At 45.0% G+C, this 27,192-nt stretch overlaps 1 protein-coding gene across 1 annotated transcript in view; it reads right to left on the reverse strand.

Moving 5' to 3' along the window:
- Positions 1–2,327: 2,327 nt before the first annotated feature.
- DDHD1 (DDHD domain containing 1) overlaps positions 2,328–27,192 on the reverse strand; it is a 60,348-nt gene continuing 35,483 nt past the window's right edge. The window contains exons 6-13 of the mRNA XM_032111473.1: positions 24,396–24,502; positions 23,976–24,082; positions 14,221–14,483; positions 12,773–12,848; positions 8,519–8,668; positions 7,004–7,256; positions 5,111–5,290; positions 2,328–2,964 (exon numbers count right to left, since the gene is read on the reverse strand). Of these exons, the coding sequence (XP_031967364.1) occupies positions 2,783–2,964; positions 5,111–5,290; positions 7,004–7,256; positions 8,519–8,668; positions 12,773–12,848; positions 14,221–14,483; positions 23,976–24,082; positions 24,396–24,502 (1,318 nt within the window). The 3' untranslated portion in view covers positions 2,328–2,782. The remainder of the gene's footprint in view (positions 2,965–5,110; positions 5,291–7,003; positions 7,257–8,518; positions 8,669–12,772; positions 12,849–14,220; positions 14,484–23,975; positions 24,083–24,395; positions 24,503–27,192) is intronic.

Below are 27,192 nucleotides of genomic sequence, written 5' to 3' on the forward strand. Positions count from 1 at the left end.
GAAAAACCACCAGTCAACACAGCTTGGAAAGCTCAACATTGTCCTTGCAGAAGAAAGCAAGTCAGCAATTGGAAGCCAGGACATTCCAGCTCTGTATTATGCCACAGAGCATCTGACCAGGAAGTTTGAAGCAGCAGAAGTGACCCTACTTGAATTCTGTGCTGCACCACACAACAGAAACGGGGCAACCCTTCCACCACCTTCAATGTCTGCTTTGCAAATAGGATTTCACCTTTGCAGCAGGAAGAGGGGTGTTTTTTGAGGATTAAAAAGATGAAAGCCTGCCCACAGTGTGTTTAACATCTCTGCATACAATTTAGAATAAATCTCCATTGATTCTTTCAAGGTGTGTTTTCTATTTGGGATTTAGCTTGGGAGATTAGTAGGTGGTCCAGGGAGCTGCCAATTAGGACAGAATCATAAACAAACACACCCATCAACTCAGGAAAAACACAAAGGGATGATCAGGTATTGGCCCTCATTATCCCTTCTCCTCCCAGCAGTATGATTTACTCCTCAGCTCTGCCTTGCCCCCGATTTTCCAAGGGGCATGGACCTTAAAAGTCGGATCTCATCCCTTATATGGAGAGCAGTCAGCAAGTACCAGCATGTTCTGAGGCCAGGGGAACAGCTATTCCATAAATCTGAAACTTGTTCTGGACAACAGCAGGGTTTCCACAGACCACAAGAATTGCAGGAATTAACCCCTTTTGTTTACAGCCCTTAAAAAGGGATCCAGTGTGGATCCAGTGGTGGAAGGGAGAAGGCAGCAGCGCCACAACCCAGCTCAAAGCACTGAAACACCAACTATGCACATTTGGAAACGTTTTGAACGTTCTAAATAAAAAAGGAGATTCTCCTTTTTGTGTTTAAGTTGTCCTCATTAGGAGGAGCTGATTAAACAACTTATCTGGAGAGCCCAGTCCTGTAAACACGAGGCCGTTTGCTGGAGTGGAGGCTTCCTCCTCTCAGGGGTTATTTTCCTTTCCTGGGATTGCTCACCCACCAGGGTAAACAGGTCAGGCAGGAGAGCTCCAATTCTCCGAGGCCAGATGGAATTTTTCACAGATCCACACTGAAGCAAGGTCCTTCACCATCTGAATGTTGGATGTTGCTTCACTGCAGTGCTGTTCGTGGCATTTGCCCTTCCCATTCCCCCTCCACTGCTCCCTTCCCTTTTTGTTTCTCCCCCTTCAGAATTATTCCTAAATCCCTAGCACCAGCAGAGAGTCCTAACTCCCAATTCCTCCACAGAAAGATCAGCCCAAATAAATAAAAATTCGGGAGAGGAGCCACCCTCTCCCCCCAGGCAGGGAATTCTGGAGGTTTCCACAGCTCCAGCCACCGCTGTGCTGCCGTGGGCTGATGTTGCCACATCTGTTTACACTGAGAACACGACGATTCACCACCACCACAGCCTGAGTTTTTTGTTATTTTAACTGAAGTTTAGGCTCTGCAGCTCCCACATGTGCCATGCAGATCATAAATACCTCGGGCAGAGGCAGCTCTGAGGGCAAATGTCCAACACTTCTGCTCCAGAGCCTTCCACGTTGTTTTAAAATCTCAGCAATGACCCTCCAGTGTTTTATTTGGAGATTATTCCCTTTCATCCCAACACTTCCCTCTTGACTTCTGAATTAGTTTCAGATACAAACCTAATCTAAATGTTGGTATTCTCAGGCCTCACCGAGTTTATTTTATGGTGCTGTCTCTCCCCCTGCACATAAATATACACATCCATATTTTTATGCAAACACACACATGTATGGATTTAATTATGGTAAACAAAGGACAGCTGGATCCTCTGCAAACCAATCTAATGTGCCTGAGAAACACTTGGAACCTGAAAAAGCAAAAGCACTTACCTCTGACAAGAACGTGACTGATGTCATTTGTGTGAAACCACAAATATTTATTTTTAATGAAAAAATACTTAAAGTGTGCCACAGTGTCCATATATTCATTTGAATAGTAGTACAAAGATATGTATTTCTGAGAAAAAGTCTTAACACTGTAGAAAATAAATGTGGTTCTTAAATTATGTCAAAAGAAACCAGTAAAAAAGTAATGTTTTATACACTGGAATAAAATGAAACGATTCGAGAGAATAATAAATTATAATTACAGTATTTCAAATATTTGCTTCATGCTTTTTTTTCTTCTCTTCAGCATTAGTTTCTAAATGTGTCACGTAGGATAGGCCCTCAGAAGCCAGCAGTCAGAATGGGCTTCCAACGTGGGGATAATTGGATGTGGAGCTGAGTAAAGTCCTGGAAAAATGACACCACCGCTTGTTATTCACGGCTACATAAAACATCAGAACATGGCAGGTTTAGGTTTGCACTGAACATGTATTTTTTTGTTAATGGAAATTAATTCAGGTTTGGTTTGTTGTTTTTTTGTTGGGTTTTTTTTTTTTTTTTTTAAATCCACTAAATTTTTTTTAGTAGTTTAATGAACTAAACAGCAATTATGGTCATTAACAAGGATGTCACCCAAGCACAACTGCTCACGGGATGCTACAACGCTGTCTTGGCTCTTTGTACAGTCCATGTTGACAGGAATTTGGAATCCCTTCAGGTCTAAGTCAGCACTGCAAAACATTGAAAACTATAAAGTGCTTTGAAATACAAATAACCTCTCCTCTTTAGAAATAGGAAAAACCCCCAAACATGCACTTAAACCTGAAACCTCCATGCCACAGGTCCTGCAGCTCTGCAGTAAAACATCCGCTTTGTGCCACTGGTTTGTGAAGTTTCCTCTCCTGTCCCCAGTCCAAAATTCAAATAGTGTCTAAATTGGATTTGTCAGTCTCTTCTTGGTCTTGTTTGTACATGAAGGTGAGGAGGAAAAGGGCAATATCCAGAGATGACCAGTAAGCAGTGTGGGATGTGACTGCGGACCAGTATCTGCTCTCCACGAGACCTTCCCTGAGCTCAAAGTCAATCCTGTGCTCCAGTTCCACTGGAAAATGAACAAGAAAAGGAACAAGAGTGATGTTAGAGCTGCAAAAACACCAGCCTGCTTTCCCATCAGCTTCAGGTTCTGATTCTGTTGTTGCACAAACAACACATGCAACCTCTCTGTGTTTACATTTCACAGGGCACTCAACTAAATCAAAATTTAATAATATATAAATACATTTTAATGCCCGTGTATTTGGCATAAACCTAAGAGTGGTGCTGAGTTCAGTTAAAAACCATGGAAACTAAACCTGCTCTTAGAGGTCTTTTCCAACCTGAATGATTCTGTGATTCGAAAACTTGGGAAAAGACAGCTTTTTATCAAGCAGCTGTTTTCCTTATAGTAACTCTATAAATGTATTTATTTACACTTGTTATGATAACTACAGAGAAATATCCAGCAAATGCTGAGGCCCCACTAGGAAACTTTCTGAAATAAATGGATTTCTTGCATTTTTAGTGTCTATACAAGGAGACTACACCCAATACTACAAGCTCTTCCTGCAAAGTCATCCCTCCACAGCTCTGCCCTTTTAATATCCTGATTATTCCAAGTATATTTCAGCAGTTACCCTTTTATTTCAATGGCTGCTCTGATTAATGCCACATTCAAAGTAATTACCACTGCATTTTAACTGGGCCAATGTTAACCTACTGCTAAGGCACTGCAGCGGTCAGAAAACCTCTACGAGGAGCAATACAATAAAAAGGACAAAAAACCTAAAAGCCTGCTGAGCTACAAAAGCCAAAGTCCCAGAGTGAGTCAGAAATGCAGCCGTTTATCAAAGGCACTTGGAAGGAATTTTAATTCTTGGCTCGAGGAGCACAGAAAGGGAGCATCGCACAAGCGCCGGCAGACGCGGCACAGATCTGTTTCCCCAGGAGCATCACCCCACTCTGCAGTAAGGAGAGGGAGCCAGAGCCTTGGAACAGCAGCAGACAAGCGCAGTCCTTTCCAAGAAGGAGAGTTTATCCCAAAAAACCCCAGTGGCTGGGCAGGAAGGCCGCCCCGGCCGGCTCCGAGAGGCTGTTACGGGAGCTTGGGCGGGAGCCAAACCCCACCACAGCCCTCAGCGAGCACAGCCTTTGGTGGGGATTGCATCATTCAGCTCCCAGCCCTGCTGGCCTCTGCTCCACCTTCTCCTTCTATGGAGCAGGGATGGGCTTCCAGCATGGAGGGATGTGGGATTCATGCAGGAAGCCCTCAATGTCCCAAACCCACCCTCCCCGAAAGGACTCCCTCGGCAGCTCTGTGATGTTTCCTGTACTGCTTCTCTACTTCCCTCATGTCTAACCTGAAGCTTCCTGCCCTCAAACACTGACTCAGAGAGGTTCTGTGTTGAAATTAGTGATGAACAGACAGCGATCCATCATGTGGATGCTGTCACAGGACACTTGTGACTCCTTCGATTGCAAAAACCCCCTTGTGTCCTGCAGCAGTGCCAAGGGGAGTTCAGAAATAAATCCAAAGATGAATTTCCTGAGAGGAAGTACCTAAGCTTTTCGAAAAACCCAGCTGCTCAAATTGCACTTTCTGTTCTGAGCAGTTCAGATCAGGACAAGGGCAGCTTCTGTTTCCAGTCATACGTGTCCTAAAATCCAGATTGCTTCAGAATGGGAAAAGCATGGTGGAATGGGGAGTTTAGGTGGAAAAAAGGGTCTAGACTGTCAGAGGGCACGGTTAGATTAGCTACTAGGAAGAAAATCTTGGCTGTGATGCTGGGGAGGCCCTGGCACAGGGTGCCCAGAGAAGCTGTGGCTGCCCCTGGATCCCTGGAAGTGTCCAAGGCCAGGTTGGACGGGGCTTGGAGCAGCCTGGGATAGTGGAAGGTGTCCCTGCCCATGGGATTTAAAGTCCCTTCCAATCCAACCCAGGAGCAGATTCACAGAATCCCAGAATGGTTTGGCTTGGAAGGGACTTTAAAAATCATCCCATTCCACCCCTGCCATGGGCAGGGATACTTTCCACTAGCCCAGGCTGCTCCAAGCCCTGCCCAAGCTGGCCTTGATAGCCAATATTCATCACTTTAGGGCAAACCCACAATAGCAAATCCTGTCATGTGCACTTATGGCATTTCCAGCCCCCCACCCCACACAGCTGCACCCCACTCTTGCTTCCCTGGATCCACAGGGTGGACATCACTCACCTGTAGGTTCGAGGAATCCCGAGCTGCTGTGTGGTAAAGGTGGGGTCCCAACAGTCGTGGCCTTCTTCTCGTCCCCCTCAGGTCCATCTTTTCCTGTCTCCATGGTCTGGGGGGTGGCACTGGACCGGCCAAACCTGGAGAAGAGCATCCCACCGAGGCCCTTCCCGATGCTTGCAGCTCCTGCATCCAGCACAGAGGGGAAAACCCAACCCAAGATGCATCAATCAAACTGCAAATTAAAGTCACTGCAGCACCCGTTCATTAGAGCTGAGTGATGCAAAACACTCCTGGTGCTTTCCTAGGGTGGGAACATCTGACTGGAGTGTGCTGTGTTTATCCCCAGGCTCATCTCGTCTACAAGCAAAAGCTGCAATTTGGAAGCTGTATTTAGAGAAAAAAAATTGCATGAAATACATCTGCAGAGAGAAATCTGGTACTTTGAAGGATGTGTTGTGATTCCTCTTTCATAAAATGTCTAAGACTAAGACAAAAATGCTTTCTAACAACGTTGGTGCCTTCTGCACTTAAAAATCCCATTGGCACATTTAAGACATTTCTCTTATTAAGGGTCCATTGCCCTCACAGACCTTTAAAAATGTTACATCATCCTTTAAAAGGACTATTTTGGTTGCTCAGGAAGAGGGATCTAAAGTTAAGAGCAGCTATGCCATGTTTTATCCCGACTCTGCTGCCACCTCATGGACAAGATATTAAAGTTACTATGGAAACCCCCCAAAAAAGAGGCCACTCTGCTCTGAAATACCACATATTTCTACTTGAGGAAAAACTGCTTTTCTATACTTATTTGATTGGGAAGATTCCTGGCACTAGGCTTCTCCCAAATCCCACACAGAGAGCTAAAGAAAAGCCTTGAGTCAACAAAAACTGCAAGTGCATGCTCAAGCATAAGCTCCAGTGAAGGGAATTTAAGCTCACTTAAACCAGGGCTTATTTTGACTAAGAAAGCCAGAAAGGAACAGACTTTATATTAAACCAGCCTGAATTTCCTGTTGTAGAATCATGAGTTAAAGGTAACTGTAATGGGTTACATGGTGTGATTTTTCTCCTATCTGCCAATACTAGGAAATGGAATCAGAAAACAAGCTTTAATTTAATTTTTTTTTCCATGAAGCAGAATGGAAACTATTAAATCACCAAGATGTTACTTCAATAAGGCAGACAAAAATAAGGCAGCAATAGCATGAACTACATCATCTCCCCCAAGCTTTGTCTCCAATGAACATAAACTGGTTTTTATTTCAGAGCAAATGTCAGCTGGGATTAAACCAAACCAGACACCTACAGAACTCACTGAAACCATCCTCTGCCAGAGGGGATTTTGGGGGTTGGAGCAGATGATCTCCAGAGGTCACTTCCAACCTCAGCCACTCTCTGATTCTGTGCAGCAGACAGAAACAGAATCATGGGATGGTTTGGGTTGGAAGGGACCTTAAAGATCATCCAGTTCCATCCCCTGCCATGGGCAGGGACACCTTCTGCTATCCCAGGTTCTCTGACCTGGCCTTGGACACTTCCAGGGATCCAGGGGCAGCCACAGCTGTGCTGGAAAACCTCAGGGCCTCACGACTCTCACAGAGAAGAATTCCTTCCCAATCTCCCATCCATCCCTGCCCTCTGGCACTGGGAAGCCATTCCCTGTGTCCTGTCTGTCCATCCCTTGTCCAAAGAACCTCTCCAGCTCTCCTGGACCCCCTTGAGGCACTGGAAGGAGCTCCAAGACCTCCCCAGAGCCCTCCCCTCTCCAGTTGAACACCCCCAGCTCCCATCCCATCTCCAAAGCCGAGTTTCCTTAGGGCTGTACCCCAACCCCGAGGGAGAAGCAAAGCTCCCAGAGGAGCTGCCATCCCAGCCCAGGGACAGAGGGGACATTACCCAAAATGCTGGCTTTGCCAATGTTGGTGATGGACTCCCCGTAGTGGCGCCGCACCATGACCGGGGACGTGGTGGGGCTGGGCGCCGCCGAGGCGCTCTCGGTGTCCGGGGCTGAGGTAGCTTCTTTGGTGGGGTTGAGGAAACTTGGCTTCATGTGCTCGTAAGGGAGGGGGTTGGCTGTGTTGTACCAGTGGATCTGCACAGGTGAGATGTTGCTGTAGTGTTTCAGGATTAAGGGTTCTAATCTGTAGGCCTGAAAGGGGAATTCGGAGCAAAGATCAATTCCTGGGCGTCCTGACTGGGAAAAAAAACCACTTTCCCTTCCCATCCAGAGCTCTCTCCAACTTCAAATCCAGAATCTCTGCAGTAAGCAAAGCCCAGAAGGTGACACAGTGGTGGTGTTATGGTCTGATTCACTTTTAGTTTCACAGCCTGGAAGATTTATCAGCTGCTTGTGAATCCACTTTTGCACTTGTCTCTGCAACACTTGTACTACACGTTGTTACCAACACACAGGTTACTAACAGATGGCTGTACTGAGAGAACCAACTTTCTGTAAAGTTAAGCTGATTCTAACACAACAGAGAGGGAGGAATTGGCTGGGTAACGTTTTGTTTGATGGCTCTTCGTTGATCCCTGTGTAAACCACGAATTATGTTTATTTAAAGAACATTTTCCCATTGATTATTTATTTCTCTTTGTCCACTTAGATGTAGAAAAGCACCCTGCACTTCTTTATTTTAAAACTAAGTGAAGTTACTGTTCGCAGAGTGGAACCAATTGTCCCTGACAATCTGGGAAGACTCTGGAATAGCTGGAGTTGAACGTGACCTTGAGATGAGCATGTTTGGATTGACACCCGAATACATTAAAATTCAGCTCCTTTAAATAGGAAAGTATCCCCAAATTGCTGTTCTGCATGAAATTCCAAATGAGACTTGCAGCAAAGAAGTTACCAAGGGGATGCAGATCAAAGGTTCAGTACCTGATTTGGTACCAGCCAACACTGGCTGCTGTGGAATGAGGAAAAGGCAGAGCTACACCAATAATCCTCTCCCAAATATAATCAACAAACTTTTACTTCTAGGATCCTTTGGAAAAAAACCCCAAAAACCAGTCTTTGATTTTCTGTAGTAGCTGCCTGTGAAGTCTTTTTTAACAGCAAAAACTTCTTTAGAAAGATGATGATGTTTTAATGGAAGTCAGGAAGTTAAACACAAAATCCTTGTCTGAAGAAGGATTATTTCTTTGCAAAAAAAAAAAAAAATCAGAATAATCTCAAATCTTATGCTTATTACTATGAAAAGAGAAGCAAAACATGTGTTATTTAAGGCAATTATTTGTAGGAAATGTAATTTTACAGTTCCAAACCCCAAGCCATTGTATAAAAACCATTAACGCATAATCCTCTGCTGGAACATACTCGTGTTGACTCACACACTTTGAAGAACCCACATTATCCCAGAGCTTAAAAACAGGCAAGGTAAAAGCTTGAGACTGCAATTAGAGACTCACCACTGGATCTGTTGGATGGAAAATGTTTAATAATCGGTTACAAATGGTTCTGGGCAGGATGTGGTCCTGGCTGCCGCTGGTTCCGGGACGGATCCCACGCAAGGCCAGGAACACTGCCAGTGGGGATCCCATACAGAAGAAATTCTCAACCTGGGGAGAGATTTCATCCATGTTAATGAGGATGGAAATGATGCTTCCTAACACGGCTGGATTTGATTTCTCTCTCCACCTGATTTCTTGGTTTCAATGGAGGGACTCAAAGTCTCAGTCAGCCCAAACAGGGAAGAACACCATAAAACCCATAAATGAGGGTTAGATTGCCCTTGGCTGCATGTTGGGGTGCTACACAGCTGGAAAACCAAAAATCAAGCTGGGTATTTGAACTCAGAGAGGTCCACCAGCACTGGAAAGGCTGGAGCAAGGAGAGTTTGGGAGAGGCTATGGAAATATAATGAATCTGATTTCTCCTGGAGCTGCCTAAGCTTACCACGCCTCCTCAATCTTATCCTAACCAAGTGCTCCATGATTTTCTTGCTACACCTGGTGTTAAGTGAACAGAATGGTGCTTGTCACCAGTGCCACCATGTCCCAGGAGCAGGCACAGCACACTGAGACACTCTGATGTCACCCAAAGCTGCTGGGACCTCGCTCTCAAGCCCTGCCTCCAACACCAACTGAGCAAATCTGAGCTGCCACATCTGAGAAGTCACTGAACCTGCTTTTAGGGTTAATTACAACCAACCCAAGGTCAGAATTTAACACTGAACCCCCACTACCAACCCTCAGGCATCGCCTCCTAAAACCACCAAATGGAAAACTCCGTGGTAAAAGATATTTCCCTAAGCCAAAATTACCTTTTAACCTTTGTTTTCTTATTTGAAAAATTAATTTTACCATCATCAGATGCTCAGCCAGCAACAGAAATTGCTGAATTCCTGCTAAGTGCACATGAAGGATCCTTGGGATGCCATGTGCCTTCCCTGTATGTCAGCACATGGAATGAGGGCGCAGGAATAATGGTCCTTTTCATCTCTTGGATTCCAGTGCTGCACAAAACATTCCTCCTCCTCCTCTGCCTTGGCACTGGTACCACACCTCTTCCTTCCAAAAGAAGTCCCAACTTGATGGAAAAAGAAGAAAACTGGACCTTCAGCATGGTTATTCCATGTCACATGCAGCAAAGCACTGCTCTGTCACTAAAACAGTCCCTTGAGCCTGCTGCAAAGCTGCTTTCCTTTCCTAAACCCAAGCTTCACTCAGACTTTACCTTCTGGCAGTTTGGACAAAAAGCTTTCTCATCTTCAAACACAACAGAAAGAGACATTCCCAGTGCAATCCTTTAAATGGAGTAAGTAACCTCTAGCCCTGTGCATCTGATACTCCTGTGTCGAGCATCTGAAGGGCACAATTATGGCTTTTCTGCTTTAGGGAGGAATCAGACAGTGCCTGCCAGCTTGCACTTAGCAGAGGACACTCAAAAGAGGCTGGGAAAACCCCCAAAAGGTTTCAGTGGTTACACAGTGTGTGGCTTTTGTTCCACTGTTGTCCCATCATTTCTATTGATAAACAGTGTTGGAGTCCCCATCCCTGCAGGGATTTAAAAGCCATGTGGATGTGGCACTTGGGGACGTGGTTTAGTGGTCTCAGGTCTTTTCCAACCTTAATTCTATGATTCTAAACCCCAAATCCTTTAAATTGCAGGCATTAGACTGTCAGTGCTGTTGCAAGGGGGCTGAAGATCAGGCTGCTGTGTTAGAAAACCTAACAGGAACAGAAGACCAAAAATCTTTCTAGAGAATATTTGTTAATTTTGGTGTTTCTCCTGGAAGAAGGAGTGGGGCATTTTCCTGTAAATGTTCAGTAACGCAGGAGACATGTTTAGGAAATGACCTTTCAGTGCAGCACTTCTCTCCTGGTTGGGATTCATAAACAGAAGACTTAATGAATTTATTTGTATTTTAAGCAGAAGCTGAGCCAAGTACTCATCCATTCAACTTAGCACTGCAGTATTTTCATAATTAAGTAGAAAAAAAAAGCTGAATGAGTCAACAGAAGTGAGGCAGAGGAGTCCTTTTGTGCATCAGTACGTGCTGGGCACACAGGAACGTGAAGGACAGGTTGGACCTTCCTCCAGAAGAGTTTCTGTAACCTTGGGTGAGTGAGAAGTGCTGAGGAACCCGGAAGCCCTTTGGGACAGGACATTCCAAGTCCAGATTTAAGTGGATTTCCATGTCAGTACTAAGGAAAACTGAGGTATACCCTGCTCTCCTCCTCCCTACCGCGACTGAAAATCATCCTACAATAAAAAATTTCCTCTTTTCACACCTCAAGGGCATAAAGGGGTTGGTGCCTCACCATTCCCCATGTTCTTCAGCCCCTCATCCTTTAACTCCAGCTCCTCTTGCAAGGCTGGTGGGGAGAAGGCTGTGCTTCTAAAGCTTTCCATTTACAGCGGGTTGTTGGCTTTGCTTTTAACCCCCACAGCTCCTGTTGGGATTATTCCATCCTCCCAGCTGAGGAGAAGCAGAGGAAGAGAGACAAAGATCCCTCCCCCTCAAATTCCCACTCTCGTGGCTTGTCCAATATTTTATTAGAGTACAGCACGCCCCGTATCTTCATGTTTTGTGGGGTTTCTCCTCCCCATAAAGTCAATAATAATTTCATTTCCTCTAATATTAAGCACGAACCAAGCAAGCTGCTGTATTTCTTCTTGTATTTGTCCTGCCAAAAGCAACCTTTCTGTTTGCTCAACATCAATCTCAACTCTCCTTCATGTGGCACCAGTGATTCTGTCTCATCCTGGGAACCCTGATTTTTTTTTCAGTCCATAGAAGAGCAGACATGAAGAGCCAAGGGATGGTGGTTGGCACACACAAGGTCGCTCCTTTCAACAAACCAGTCAAGAATGGTGTGCTGGACTGGTTTGCTGATGATTCACCCTGCTGGAATCCTCCCTTGCCATCATTTCCAAGGAAAGCTTCTCTCTCTGGAGCTCTGTCTCAAACAATGGGAGTCACCAATGTGAAGCTTCACAGAAACAAAACATCTCCCTCTGTCAGTAAGGTCAAGAAAAAGGATGTACTGCAGTGGAAATGCTACCTGAAGATTACAGATCTATCTCATCTATTTAGGTAGATGAAGTCCTCTTCATCTAAAGTTTCTTCTCCCTTTCTTTTCTCCTCTCCATCTAAAAAGCAACTGTCCAAAAACCCTTCAGTTTAAACATAACTGAGTGAAGAATAATCTTTCCCAGAGCTGGGGGAGGACCAGCCTGACTCCAGCTTCCTTGATGGGAGAGATAATAGCCTGACACATGCTTTCAAGCAGTGATGAAAAGGAGAAGGCTGTGACAACATGAACTACGGTTGGTTTCCTCTTTTTTTACGGCTCAACATTGACCTTGGCTTCCAGGAGCCCTTCTGAACTCAGAAGGAAAGAAAAATGGCAAGTTAAGAAACAATAATCCGTTTTATTCTCATCTATCATGTCACATTTTTATGGTTTAATACTTCAGGATGGAGTTGAGCAACTCAGAAGTGTTGCACATCCCACCCAGGAGCTGGAAAACGCCTCTTCCCAAAGATAAGGAATTCTAGCAATTTGTACAGCTGATTAGCAAGCAATCTGCTTCATGAGATGGAAAGTGTGCTAACTGTCAGAGCAGAATAATTTGGAAGGAAAATCCACTCCTGGAGGAAATTCAATCAGATTTGCTCAGAGATGTGACATGTCAGAAGGAGTCCCCAAGGAAGATGGATTATTCAGTGGAGTAGAAGTGAAACTGTTTCAAATATGTGATTGATGCAATTTGCCAAATGGGTTTTACCTTCCCACAGAATTGTGTGTGTGTATGATATAATAACTAGGCTTATGTATTAAATATATTTATAATCTATAGATTTACATATATGTTTACATATAATTTCATATAGAACAGAAACACAGAATGGTTTGGGTTGGAAGGGACCTTAAAACTCAGCTCATTCCAACCCCTTGCCATGGGCAGGGACACCTCCCACTAGACCAGGTTGCTCAGAATTTATTACAAATATAGAATTGCAGTAAACAACAAGAACCTCCAAATACTGTTTACATACTATATGTACACAACACTTCATCCAACATCCAAATTATTCTACCAAAATCATGTCTAGGGACAAGGGAAAAAACAAAAGTAAGCAGAATGACTCATACTGCAGGTGTATTTTTACAGCAAGCAGAAAAACTCAGTAGAAACCTCTTAAACATACATACCTTAAATTTTAAGACAGGTGGCTTTGATATGGTGGATGCCTTTAACTCATGTAACCTCTCTTCTATCTCTCTCAACCTGGAAAATAGAGATCTTTCTGAGATCCAATAAAAAATGCAGCTTTAACCTCTCTGATCCAAACAGGCATTCCTGTGGGGTCCAACAGTTTTGTTTGCTGGGAAGAGAGAGTGATGGTGTCAGTATTTCCTGGAGCAGCTCAACTGATTAAGCATCAAAGTCTGTCAAATCCCGTTTCTCTGGCCACAGAGGGAATCAATCAAGACATGACAATTCCCCTGTTCACCACCCCAAGCACATGCCCACCCTCCTTCCTCAGGAGTCGCTGACTCACCTCCAGTTTCCTTGGTGATTTTGCAGCCAAATCACCTGCTTTATTTTGTTTTAAAACCCCCAAACAACAACAAAGCCCCAGGAAATGGTCTGGGCATTATGGAGTTCTGTATGGAGGTGGAATATCTGGAGGATGGTGTCCCACCCTTTCAGCTACCATGAAAAAAGGTTGTTCACCTGCTTTTCTGGTTGGCCTGAATTTAAAAAGCAGCTACAATACAAAGCACACGTATGGATGGGTAAAACTGTTCCCCAGCCCCAGCAGAATTCCAGGGGTTACAGGATGTCAGCAGTCGATTTTCCATCATTTCACACTGAATTGCTCACAAAGGGGAGAGCCACTCTTTCTGTGCAGAAGTGCCAGTGTCAAATGATACTTGGGATTTCTGTAAAGCACTTCAGAGGATGCCTAAGGAGCTGGAGCACGAGTGTGAAAATGGCCATTTCTCCCTTATCACATGTTTGTGATATGCCTCAAAGGTCATCTTATCACTGCAACACTTCATTCGGTTTCTAAACTTCCCTTTTCTCAGAGATCTTCACTTTGTCCAGCCCTGCAGCTGACAGAGACATCCTGCACCCATCCCTGGTGAGACACATCCTGATTCCCACCACAGCAGAGCTGCTGCTAAATGAATGCTTCCCAAGTACCACCAATACTCAGATTGGTTTCAGGAAGGAACCAAAAACTGCGATTCATGATTTGTCATGTCCCACTTGAACGACTGAAGTTGCTATTTTTAGATTCTCTGTCTATTGGGTGTCTCACAGCACAATATCCCCAACCCTGGAAGTGTCCAAGGCCATGTTGGATGAGGCTTGGGAGCAACCTGGGATAGTGGAAGGTGTCCCTGCCCATGGCAGGGGGTTGGAACTGGATGATCTTGAAGGTCCCTTCCAACCCAAACCGTTCCGTGAGTCTGTGTGGATTCAGAGCTCCCTGTGCCTGCCCAGTGCTGTGTTTAGCATTTACCACCCAGCCCCAGCAGAAGAACATCAGCCACCAAAGATAACAGCCCTGGTGGGTTCTGGAAACACCCAGAGGGCGTTATCCAGGGATGTGGTTATCTCCTTTAATCCCTGGCAGTGGGGCCATTACCGTTGTTTGGTTATGTAAAGTTCCTCGAGCAAACGCTGCTCCTCGTAGCTCATCCAACGCTCTTCCAGCTCCTCCTCCTCCTTCTGCAGCAACTGCTCATAGAGCCTGACTGGATTCCAGCCAGTCATGATGTCGTAGGTGATGACACAGCCCAGTGAGTGGGACACGATGGAGACCTTCCCTCCCTTCTCCTCAAACTCTGGATTCCGGGAGCAGAACAGGGAGTACAGGCGGTTCAGCTCCTGCTGCAGCCCCTTCACCAGCTGGGTCAAGAGGGTGAGGAGAGAGAGTTTAGTATCAACATCTTGTTGCTCCAGCTGATGTTCAGGAATGTCCCCATCCTACACTGACCCCTTCCTGTTCACTCAGGCTGGGAAGATGAGCATAATCCCATGGCCAGCAGCAACTGCTGGCTGATGGTCACTGACTCCAGAGGTTCATCCCTCCCCTCCAGAGCCACCAGCAGCCACCACAAAGGACACGTGGTGACCCTAAAACAGCTGCACTGCACGGCCCAAGCCATCAAATTGAAATAAACACTTCAATAAATGGCAGCTGTGCTTGAAATACTGAACAGCACCCTCTGAAGTGAGCGTTACCTGGTGTTCACTGGCACAACAGTGACTACTGGCACAGTGGTATTTCCCTTCTCACTGGATTCTCTCCCATTTTCTCCACAGCACTGAACATTTCTCTTGTGTCAAGAGGCTCAGCTCCTTTGTTAATTTAAGGAGGATGGAAGGAGCCTGAGCCACACATGACCTGGAATCAACTCACATCTCTGCCATAACCTTGGCATCACCCTACTAAACAAGTCATGCCCTCTTCTCCTTTATCACTGTGAGCAATAGGGGATTGGGAAGAGAAATCCACTAAAATGGATGTGCTCAGACATGGCAGTGAGACCCTGGATGGGTTCTGGGAAAATATCCTCCAATTGCTTTTGGGTCTCAGCAAAGCAGGCTTGAACTCATCAAGCCTTTCATTCTCCTCCCCACTGCCTGGCTAAAAGGAGATGCAGCTTTCAGTCCTCCTTCCCTTCCTACACCTGCACCTGCTGGAAATTATTCCCAAGGAATCAGAATGAAAAGATGCTGCTAAAAAGTAAAAAGCCTCATCTCAGGTAAGAGGATGATACTGGAGGAGAAAAGGCACAAATGAGACACACAGAGCCAGAATGTGAACATTTGATATAAACAGTGCTTAAAAGCCAGTTTTCTGGTTATAGGCTTCCAGGAGGGAAAAGCAGGAGTGCAATGCAGTTCTTGAACATCACAGACTATTCCTATAGTACTACAGCAATGAATAAATATCAGTCCTATGTTCACTGAGTCTCTCTGCTCCAAATCCTACACTATAGGATAAAAAGATACAGCTTCCCAGAAAGTATTTTAGAGAGAAACACTGAAAACCATGAGATTTGGGAACTGGCCAATGCAAAAAAAACTCAAAAAAAGGCAGCTTTGCCTGTGAGACTCAGCATGGAAACTGAGCAATGCTTCCAGGCTGTGGCAGGGAGGAGGACAAACAAGAGAGTGCAAATCATTCCCTTGTTAGCAATGGGAAATTAAAGCTGTGGAACATATAATTTCAGCATGATTTTTCAAGAGCCTGAGTCATTAGTGAATATAAATATGAATGGCACCAGAAGTGCCAGTGTTTGATACACATTTTACTGAGGGAGAATCCACACAACAAACCCGCTGCCTGAAGCGCTGTGAAATGATTAACAGAGCCTTGCAGCAGCTTGGAGAAAGGAGCATCAGAACACCTATTTTCAACTGGTTTTGACTGTGATGCTGCCTCTTCTTCCATTTGGGTCTACACAGACTGTGGGCACAAACTTTCACACATGAACAAACAGGCAGAGGTTTCAGCAAGAGCTGGAGCTGAAAATATCAATCAGGATGAGCTGCGGCTGGCTGGGATTTTCTCCATTTAAAAAGGTTTTGATTAAAACCTCCAACAAAATAGCAAGAATCAGTTGAAAGCAAAGTGTTTGGGGATTCCTGCCAGAAATGGGTAAAAAATCTTCTGGCATCATGGCATTTCCATTATAAACATCAGATCTTGCAATCTGAGGGCATAAAACAGAACACCCTTGGAAAATCCTGGTTGGACTCTTGAGTCCAGCCCTGTTTTTAACTGTCCTTCTCCTTAAAAACTTGCTGCTATTGAGAAGTTAGGCACAAACATGGACATAACTAAGAAATGTATTTCCAAATAGGTGCACATTTGCAATTTTGCAGACCAGAGTCCAAGCACTGAATTCAACCAAATCACCTGATGGAGATCATTCCTTAAACTCCAAATCCCTCAGGTAATTGTGGAGTAGAAGGTCTGCTGTGGGAAAGGCTCCAGATTTCCAGGCACTGTGAATGGTCTGGTTTGCTGCTCTGCCAAAACCAGGAGCCCTCCACCTGCAGTGAGCTCTTAGGGATGTTGGTGTCCTGCCAACAGTCCTGTGCCAGTCCTAAGATTAGGAACTGAACCTTTTTGGTGCAGAGTAAGGAGAAAAATAGGAAAAAAAAAAAAAAGGAAGAGAAAAGGAAAAGCATATTCATTTAAAGTCCCAGCTAAAATTCTGTTTGGTTAAGCAGCATATGAAGTTAAGATTATATTTATTGGGGGTTGGAACTAGATGATGTTGAAGGTCCCTTCCAATCCAAGCCATTCTATGATTTAATCCTGATCTGCTTTCTGAAGTCTTAAAAAGCATAAAATATTCCAACTTGTGCAAGAAAAGTTTGGTTTGAACAGGGTTTTAGTGCAGTAAATATAACATGAACTGCATTCAAATCTTTTGTAGTTACAGCTTGATATATCCTAAGAATCCATACAAAAATAGCTTCTAAAAACACTGACTTTACGTTGCCTAAAATCAGTGATTTTTTTGTTGGATTTACACATGAAAAATAAAACTGCCTATCAAATTTTCTCTCCTAAATGGCAGCACTATAATAAATTTTTAAGAGCTGATTTTTTTATGCACAGCTTGTCTTTCTACTCCCTCTAAAGGGTCTTAATTAAAGGCTCATTATTAAATTAAAAAAAAAACCCAAACAACAAAACAACAACTCCCTCCTCAGCCTCCCAGACCCCACGACTTCCAAGTGGCTGCTCCGTGTCTGCACCTCATGGCTGGGTTAGAGGGATTGGGTGCCTCATCCTGAGCTTGCTGACAGCTTCTCCTGCTCTCCACTGCACCTCCATCCAAGGAACTCCTGGTTAAGTCAGCCCTTTTCCCACTGCTTTCCCTGGTGCTCCTGCCAGCCCCAAACCTCAGCATTTGCTGGTCCGTGGGGTCTATTATGTGCTTAGGAAGCACCTGCTGGTTCTGCCTCAAAACAGGAGAGCAGGAATCATCCAAAAAACCCCAGGAATGGTGGGACTGGAGGAATGCAGCATGACCAGATCCCTCTCTCTCTTTCTAGCTCCTTTCTTCCATCCTCCCTCCCAGTTCCCAGCTCATTTTGGGGACAGTGGGAGCTGTCTCTCCACCCAAGGGGTTCATAGGGCTTTCCCTCCCAAAAGCCTAGAGATTCCTTAAGTTTCTGCCCAACCCATTTTACCACCTCCTAAGGCTTCTCCCACAGACAAAACAAGTTCAAATACATCACAAAAGAGTAAGAGGCAGCAGTCAATTGAGTTTTTTTCCCTCTGCAGCTGCTCTGGCTGCTCTGTTCCATCACCTCCAGCTCTCCCAGAGAGAGCAGGGGAATGCAGCACGTTCACCTGTCTCTTACTGAGCAGATCAAACACTGTAACAAAGGCAACAATTCCTATTTCTTCCAGAAAAGCTGTATCAAATCCCATCCTCCCAGCTGGCCCTCCTACCTCAGCACTCATTCAGCAGCAGCCTGAGGACACTGAGATATTTCCAAGAAAGGGCCTGGAGTGACAGGACAAGGGGAAATGGCTTCCCACTGATAGAGGGCAACATAGATGGGATATTGGGAAGGAATTCCTGGCTGGGAGGGTGGGCAGGCCCTGGCACAGGGTGCCCAGAGAAGCTGTGGCTGCCCCTGGATCCCTGGAAGGGGATTGGAGCGGGTTGGACGGGGCTTGCAGCAGCCTGGGACAGTGGAAGGTGTCTCTGCCCATGGCAGGGGGTGGAATGAGATGGGATTTAAGATCCCTTCCAACCCAAACCATTCTTATGATTATTATCTCCCTTTATCAGCTGAAGTTTTGCCAATAAATCCTCCTTGCAGGAAACTCAAGCCTGCAGGATCAAGTTGCTCAGAAGGCAGCAGCTCATACTCAGACTAACTGAGGTTAAATGCTCTCTGCCCTTCAGAAACCAAATTAAAGGCAGAGCAAGGAATGGTCTTTCCACACACTCACGGAGAGCTGGCACGAGGGCCACGCAATTCCAGGGGAAGCCAAAACCCAGAGCGCTGACCAAGGAGCAGGAGGCTGGACTTGATGAGGCCAAAAATGCCCTCTGCTTTCCCAGTTATGTGCCTGCCTAGCACATGGCTTCCAGGAAATCAAAAAATATCAGCTTATCCCAACCATTCAGGAATCCTGGTGGCACAGGGCTGTGCTTTGTAAGGATAAGGCGGGGAGTCTGAGTCAGGTGACACATCCCTGTCACCTCAGACTGAACAACACTGATAAAAAGGGCAGCAGAATCATGTCTTTTATCACCTCCTGAACTGCTGGATCATGACGGGAACAAGAACTCGTGGAAGGCGTGAGACACCCAGAGCTGCTACCCTTTTGTGCAGAGCATTACCAGCATCCTGTGCCGAGCTGGAAAAAACCAAACTTCTAAATTCCAGCAGCAGCATCCCAAACAGTTGTTCAACCTCTAAATTCCAGCAGCAGCATCCCAAACAGTTGTTCAACCTCTAAATTCCAGCAGCAGCATCCCAAACAGTTGCTCAGCCTCCTCTGAGGAAATGCAGCCTTGAGCATACGAGCATAAATAAGCATGGATAGCATGTTCCTGGCAAAGCAGAAGGAAATTGGGCTCTGTGTGTGGTGAGCAAACACCTCCTGGACCCACACCAAGGAGATCCAGAACTCCATCCCCTGATCCATTTTGTGGGCACATGGCTGGCGTTGAAGGGGCTTTTCAGTGCACACCAAAATTACCAGAGTAGAAAATGACATTTTCCTCTCAAAATCCAGGAGATGAGTTTTTTCAAGATAACAAGGAGTACAAAACCCCTGCTGGCACCTGAGCACAGCAGTAACACAGAGCTTGAGTGCTGCTCCTTTCTCTCTGCCGTCTCCCCAGGATCCTCACCCACTGGACAATCTTCCCACACCCCCAGTTTTTTAACAAGTATGAAAAATAAAATAAAATACCTGTGGAATGGGAGTGCAGGAAACCTGACCTCTGCACCCTCTCCAGCCTGAACAGCAGGACTGTTTCTGCAGGCTTTGTGGGAAAGGAATGTGAAGGAGAGCTGAGGAACGGTGAGCTCTGCAAGCAGCTCTTTCCAAATGTCAAGAGAACTTCAGGAGAAAGTGCAAACTCGTTTGAAATTCAGCCAGCAGGCAACAGGGAGTGGGAGCCAGCTGGAGGGGGAAGAGGGTCCTCGAAAGCCAAGGGAAGAGCTGCAGCTCAAGGGTGGATTGTGAAGGACTGGGAAAGCGAAGATGAGGAGTTTTTGCTCCACGTGGCCCAGGAGAACGTGCTAGCAGAGCTGGTGAGGCTGCTGACCCTCCAGGAGACAACAGTTGTCACATTCCCTGATGGAATCACTGAGGGATGCCAGAGGAGTGTCACAACAACAGATGAGAGGCCAGAATGAGCCGTGGCTGTGGGAACAGACGGGAAGGGCTCCGTGTCTTAGGGATGATACAGAAAAAGGATCTGTGGATCTGAGTCTCTCTCTTAAGACCCCTCTTGCTGTCGAAAAGCTGACTCTAACCCATTTCCAACAAGTCACTGTGCTCAAGATGAAGTTTAGGTTCAGGCAGAGCCAGTAACCAATCACTTTATAAAGCTGAGAATAAATACAAGGGCAATCAAATTAATTAAACCAGCCATGGAAGTGCTGCCAAGCAGCTCCTTCACTATTAGGTTCAACAGGATATGCAAAACCAATGCTGAAATAGTCTCAGTTTAAAATTTTCAGCTTCCCATCTTGTTTTCAAACACACCCGAACCAGTTGCCTTTTATTGCTGAAAGGAGTGCACAGGAGAATGGTATTTCCATTGCAAAACTTCATATCCAAGAGGGATGAAAGCTCTGGTAAAAGTTGATACCTCTCCAAAATTTCAAGAGGTTAGTCATCCATTTTCCTTTTAAATATGTGTATAAGGGCAAACCATGAAGCCATTCCAAGGTCAGGACTCTCAGCAACCTGAGTCAAGATGTCCCTGCCCATGGCAGGGGTTGGAATGAGATGATCCTTAAGGTCCCCAACCTAAACTATTCCATGAATCTAAGGTGGACAGTGAAGTTTCTCCACTTTTATAGTGCAATATTTGCACTAAATCCTTAGACATCTTGGGATGATGGATGTAAATAATATTTATCCTGCACTAGAGGCATTTTCTCCAAGACATATCCCAATAATTTACAGAGTTACAATTAGCCTGCAAGTGAGTACAGTGAAGAGCAGTAAAAAAAAGGCACTTAACAGTTTAATGAAGGTGACAACTCTGAATTTACTATGCAACAATTGGTCTTTTTAATCTCTGTTGCAGCCATTTATTATTAAAGAAATACGAAGCTACAGTGACACAGATGTGAAACAAAGCCACCCACTGAGGACACTAAAACCCAAGATTACCTTACCACAGATGGACCAGCAAGGTCAGAGGTAGAATGTGAAATAACTGTTCATTTAGACATAGGCCTGTGTGCATCAAAATACCCATTTATTGCTTTTTCTCACACCTGGGTAATGTTTAAAGAGGGATTTGGTACAGAGGAGGATACAGCACAATTCTCTCCCACAAAAACACCCCAGCTGAATCTGTTGGCTGCAGTCTGAGCCCAGACTGGGATGTCCACGGGGCTGTGCTGAATTATTAATGCCTGTCTGGTATCACATCACATGCCACAAGTCAGAGGCACCTTTTGGATATTCTCCTGCCACACTGGAGAAGAAACAATAACTGAAATCAGAGAGGGGGTCACTCACCACGCTCTGGGAAGGCTCAGATGAGCAACCCAGTGCCCCTGAGACAGCTCTGTGCTCTCCTGGGACACTGACAGGACAGGGCTTCTTCCCCTGGAAGGAGACAGTGGCTGCCACTTGCAAACCCCTTAAATGAGCTGCTTAAAGAGTGGTCAGGAGCTTTAAAGAAGAAGTTATGATACTTCCACGTGGGGAAAAATCCTTGAAAGGGGAAAGAAAATTCCCATCCAAGCATTGTGCCCTGGGTGCTCAAAACCCAAAATGCCAAGGGGGTCCTGGGCTGCATCCTTGGCACTGTGGGGAGCAGGGAGAGAAGGAGGATTCTCTCCCTGCCCTGGTCACAGGAGAGCCCACCTTGAATGCTCTGTCCAGCCCTGGGGCTCCCAACAGCAGAAGAAGCTGCTGGAGAGAGTCCAGAGGTGCCAAGGAGCTGCTCCAAGGGCTGGAGCCCCTCTGCTCTGGAGCCAGGCTGGGAGAGCTGGGGGTGCTCACCTGGAGAAGAGGATCCAGGGAGAGCTCAGAGCCCCTTGCAGGGCCTAAAGGGGCTCCAGGAGAGCTGGAGAGGGACTGGGGACAAGGCATGGAGGGACAGGACGCAGGGAATGGCTTCCCAGTGCGAGAGAGCAGGGCTGGATGGGAGATTGGGAATTGGGAATTCCTGGCTGGGAGGGTGGGGAGGCCCTGGCACAGGGTGCCCAGAGAAGCTGTGGCTGCCCCTGGATCCCTGGAAGTGTCCAAGGCCAGGTTGGACGGGGCTTAGAGCAACCTGGGACAGTGGGAGGTGTCCCTGTCCATGGCAGGGGGTGGAACAAGATGGTTTTTCAGGTCCCTTCCAACCCAAACCATTGTGGGATTCTGTGGCTGCTGAGAGCCATCAGCTGAACAGCAGCCTCCTCTTCTCTAGGCCGAGCTCACCACATTCCTCAATTTATTTCCCAGGGGCAAAGCCAAATTTAATAAACTCCTTTTGAGATCCTTTGAGGATTTCTGGGTGGAAAGCACTGGAAGTGGCCGGAGAACACAAAGAATTGTGTTGGGGTGACAAAGCAGTGAGCAGGGGCATTAATTCTGAGCAATGTGTGACCATGGGACTACTCAAAGATAAGGCTCATTCCTGAGCTGGAAGGAGCAAAGTGCCACAAGAAAAACACGCTGAAGATGGGAAAATCATCCAGAAGAATGCTCCATTTGACACTGTTGTGTTAAACTCTGCAAAGTTAGGTCAGAGAAAATAAAATGGGAGAAGGAAGAGTAACTTGTGTGTATTGCTGCAAACATTTCAAGGAAATTCATTAGATTTGATGAAAAAAAACCAACTCAGTATTTGGTAATCAGATCTAAGCACACTCCTTTTATGTCAATTCTCACACCCAGGGGATGGTGATAAACCTGTAAAACTGCAGTTCTACTGAGCAATGAATTCAATTTTCATGCACTGCTGGCCAGCACACCTGAACTTTACTCACTAATCCATTTCCCATAAGATGTCCACAGACATGCCAAGCCTCTGATGCAGCTTAAAAAATATCTGTTTTCAAGCTGCCAGAGAAATTTTCAGTGCTTGCCACAAAAGTTCATGTTGGGCTTCAGGTACACAACAAACAGGGAAACCAGAGAGACAGCGGAGAGCCCTGATCAATGAATTCTGCATTACTGAGCAGGAAGAGAGGTACAGATTTCAGTTTTAAAACTGTGTTGCCAGTCTAAAGGACTTAAACACACCTCATTTGACTGAAAGATAGCATCAAATTCCCAGGTAAGATTTGAAAGCCTCACCCTGCCCCAGTCTAACCATGCTCAGGGTACCGAGGCTGCAAAAGGATTAACACTACTCCATACATAACACAGCCAACACAGAAAAAACCCTGCAATTCCTACAGAAATTCATCCTAAAACAGCCACAGGGGTTTTCCAGTAAGTTTGATACACGAGGGATGCTATTGGGATGATGCAATACCCAAGTTTTACAGGCTACTTCATTTATTCAGGTTATTATCATTTATTCAAGGCTTATCATTTCTTACAGGCCCCTATCACTTATAATCATATTCCTGGCTTTTCTCCTCTGATTAATGGGGTTACTCAACAGCTACACAGATGGGGCAAGGTAGGATGGGAGCATCCAGGATATAAACAGCCCCCTGATAAACTAAGTGGGGATCATTTTGGTTTCCCTGCAAGGCAAGTGTACACAAATGCGTTCAGACTGGCTTGGGTGTGTTTGCTCGTGCTGCCATCCCATCTGTCTTCAGAAAGAGCAAAAACGAAGTGACAAATATCCATGGATTTTGTCAGAGGTAAAAAGAATCTCAGCTCCATGGACTCCCATTGGTATAAATATGAAGGAATTTAAAAAAAACCCACGCTGTTAAAATCTTTCCCATTTCTAAGCTGTTGTTACAGAACCATTTTAGACATTTCTGCTCTAAATAAATGACACAGATTGTGCTTTTTGCTGTCTTTCTTCTTCTCTCAGCCTTAAAACCCTGATTACTATGGGTGACCACGACATACCTACAAAGTGTTAGCACCCTTTATTCAGGTTTTCCTTAGAAAGGAACTTTCCCAACATTCCCAAATCCAGATTGTTTCGGCCCCTATGCCCTGCTGTAGTAAAATTTACATAAAAATGTGTTTCCCACACTTACCTCATCCCTGTAAAGAGGACTGGTGTAGTACATGATGTCCATGGCGCTGCTGTTGAGCATATCCCGTAAACCCCGCACTTTATCCGGAGTTATGGAGTCCACAGTGTCTGGGAAAAAAAAAGAGACTTAAATTACATCCAGGAGAATGATTAAACAGAATCATGGAGTGGTTTGGGTGACCTTAAAGATCATTCAGTCCCACCCCCTGCCATGGGCAGAAACACCTTCCACTGTCCCAGGCTGCTCCAAACCCCGTCCAACCTGGCCTTGGGCACTTCCAGGGATGGAAATGTTCAAAGCTGTACAAATAAAACCAAACAAAAATGCAAGCAAGGCACAAGCAGAGAACACAGATGGAAGTTCTGGGGAGAGTTTTGCAGACTGCAGCTGCTGGAGCAGCAAAAGAAGCGAGTCCTGTACCTCCATCGAGGGTCAGCTTTGATCTCCACTCCACTGGGAGGAATTCCACGTGTGTTGCAAGATTGGAAAAATACTTTTCTTCCACTTTTCTTGCAGTATCTCGCATCCTACAAAAAAGAAAGGAACGTGTTCCTATACAGACTACTCTTGGCACAACACACTTCCTGAACTACTGCTTTTCCATATATAGAATTCCCTCGATTTCGAGTTTTTATTATGAAATACCTAAATTCTCCTATAATGAAAAAATTCTGTGCATTGCTTCCTCAAAGGAGTCTAAATGTATCACACTGTGGGCTTAACATAATCCACCTAAATTCAATTCAATTCAATTCTGGTGGGTTTGGGGCTGAATGCGAAAGGTAAGGATGAGAAAATTAGAGAAGAATGAGAAAATCAGAAAATAGAAAATTAAGAATTACACCTCTGCCTTGAAATCTACAATCCACTGAAATCAACTATTTGACCAGTACAGAAGGAAGACAATTCAGTGCTTTTAAACACAAAGAAAACTCTTAAAAATAGGGCTTGAAAGAGCAGAATTTTATTTTAATTTTACATACTGAATTGGAAGGCTTGAAAGCTCCAAGGGGAAGAAACAGGATCACTTATGAGTGCTTTAACTTGCAGGAGCAGATGGAGAGGCTTTTAAAAGACTTCTCATTTTTACAGCATATCTGAACATGAACATTGCTGCACCTCTCTCAAGGGATGAGAAAAACTTAAAATACCTAAACCCCAAAGTATATCTGACCCTCTCTGTTAACAGTCAGGGGGAAAAGGGGAATAATGATAAATTATGTTCTTTTAAAAACATGACTTGATTTGTGTTGTGTGAAAAACCCATCACTGAAAAGGAAAACCAGCATGAAATCATATTCCATATTCAATATCCAGGCATTTCTGTTGACATCCCTCAGCACCCAAAGTGGGGAAGTGTTTTATTTTCCTTTCTTTCCCTTACCTGAATCCTGGCCCCAAGAGTATTCCCATTTTTGAAGATGAGCACAACAAACCAAATCCAATCCCCGTGCTGGGTTTCCAGCACTTGGTTCCCAGTTCAAAGCATCAAGTTTTTTATTTATTTCAGTGTTTCATTGTGTTTTTTCCCCCTATTCTCAAAGCAACCCCTTTTTAGTTAATTCTACAACCAAAGGCACAATGATGTTAATCTTCCACCTGCACTTCCACCTGCCCAAATGCTTTTTAGTGAGTTTAATCCCTGAGCTGAGGCACTTTCCTTGGATGTATTAATGCTCCTCTGCTCTTCAGGAGAAATGAGACTCACTACCAACACCTGGGACAGGAATTGCTTCATCTGCTCCATGTGCTGGGCATTCCTGCACCAGCACTATCCAAAAATCCTATCTGGAGAACTCTGCCAAAATCCAGTCTTGAAAAGGAGAAGGATAGGGTAGGAAGGGGTAGGAAAGTCAATGCCTTGGGGAAGAAAAAAAAAAACAAAACCATTCTCTACAAAGACAATTATTTCTTCTTCTCTATCATGGTTTTTTTACCCCAGGAAAAGTTCATTATGCAACTAAAAAGGCAGATTAATCATGTACCACATTTTTTAAAAAGGCAGTGAAAACATTTTTCCATCACTGACACTTTACTTCTGCTGAAAGAAAAGAAAAAGGAGGAAGGGGGGGGGGGGGGGAAGTAGGAAGGGAAATGAAAGGGGGAAAGAAAAGGGGGAAAGGGGAAAGAAAAGTTGGGGGAAAGGGGAAAGAAAAGTTGGGGGAAAGGGGAAAGAAAAGTTGGGGGAAAGGGGAAAGAAAAGTTGGGGGAAAGGGGAAAGAAAAAGGGGGAAAGGGGAAAGAAAAAGGGGGAAAAGGGAAAAAAAGGCAGGAAAAGGGGAAAAAAAGGCAGGAAAAGGGGGAAAAAAGGCAGGAAAAGGGGGAAAAAAGGCAGGAAAGGGGGGAAAAAAAGGCAGGAAAGGGGGGAAAAAAAGGCAGGAAAGGGGGGAAAAAAAGGCAGGAAAAGGGAAATAAAAAGGAGGAAGTGAGAAAAAAATGGGGAAAGGGAAGTAGCATCCTTTACATCCTTTTTTCCAAAGCAGTTACTGCAGGCCTGTGCAAACAGCCAAGAAATGCAACTGCTCAGCATGACTATTTTTAAAGCCTGGTGTGATTGCACTCCTAATCTCCTGGATTCTTGTCCAACGAGATGGCAAAGATTTAAATAAAGCAGAATATCCTTCCCATGATAAGGGGGAAAAAAAAATTCAGCAAGAGGATCTGCTTAAATCAGGATTGATTTAAGGCCTGAGCTGACCCATCCTTGCCAAGCACAAAACCCTCCCTGCCACCCCCCCATACAACAGGACGTGTGAGAGCCCAACTTCAGTGTGGAATTACTAGATTATAAAGAAGATAACATTTCAGTGAATGTATTAACATTCCTGGAGTCCCTGAGTAAGCAAAATAAAGGAGATCTTTGGAAATGCCCACAGCTCCTTGGTATTGTTAAGCCAGCTTGACTTTCTCTGCATGAAGGAGGTGGGTTTGGCTGGGATAAAGTAAATTTCCTTCCTGGTAGCTGGTACAGCACGTTTTGGATTTAGGATGAGCATAATGTTGATAACACACTGATATTCTGGTTGGTTTGGCTGTGCTTACCCTAAATCAGGGACTTTTCAGTGTCTCATGCTCTGCCCACGAGGAGCTGCACAAGAAGCTGAGGGGAAACATGGCCAGGAGAGCTGTCCCAGACTTATTCCTGGATTTTTTTCCCCATTATTATTATTTTCATTATTAAACTGTTCTCATCTCAACCCATGGGTTTTACCTTTTCC

The sequence above is a fragment of the Corvus moneduloides genome, chromosome 6, assembly GCF_009650955.1.
Source record: "Corvus moneduloides isolate bCorMon1 chromosome 6, bCorMon1.pri, whole genome shotgun sequence".
Taxonomy (NCBI): Eukaryota; Metazoa; Chordata; class Aves; order Passeriformes; family Corvidae; genus Corvus; species Corvus moneduloides.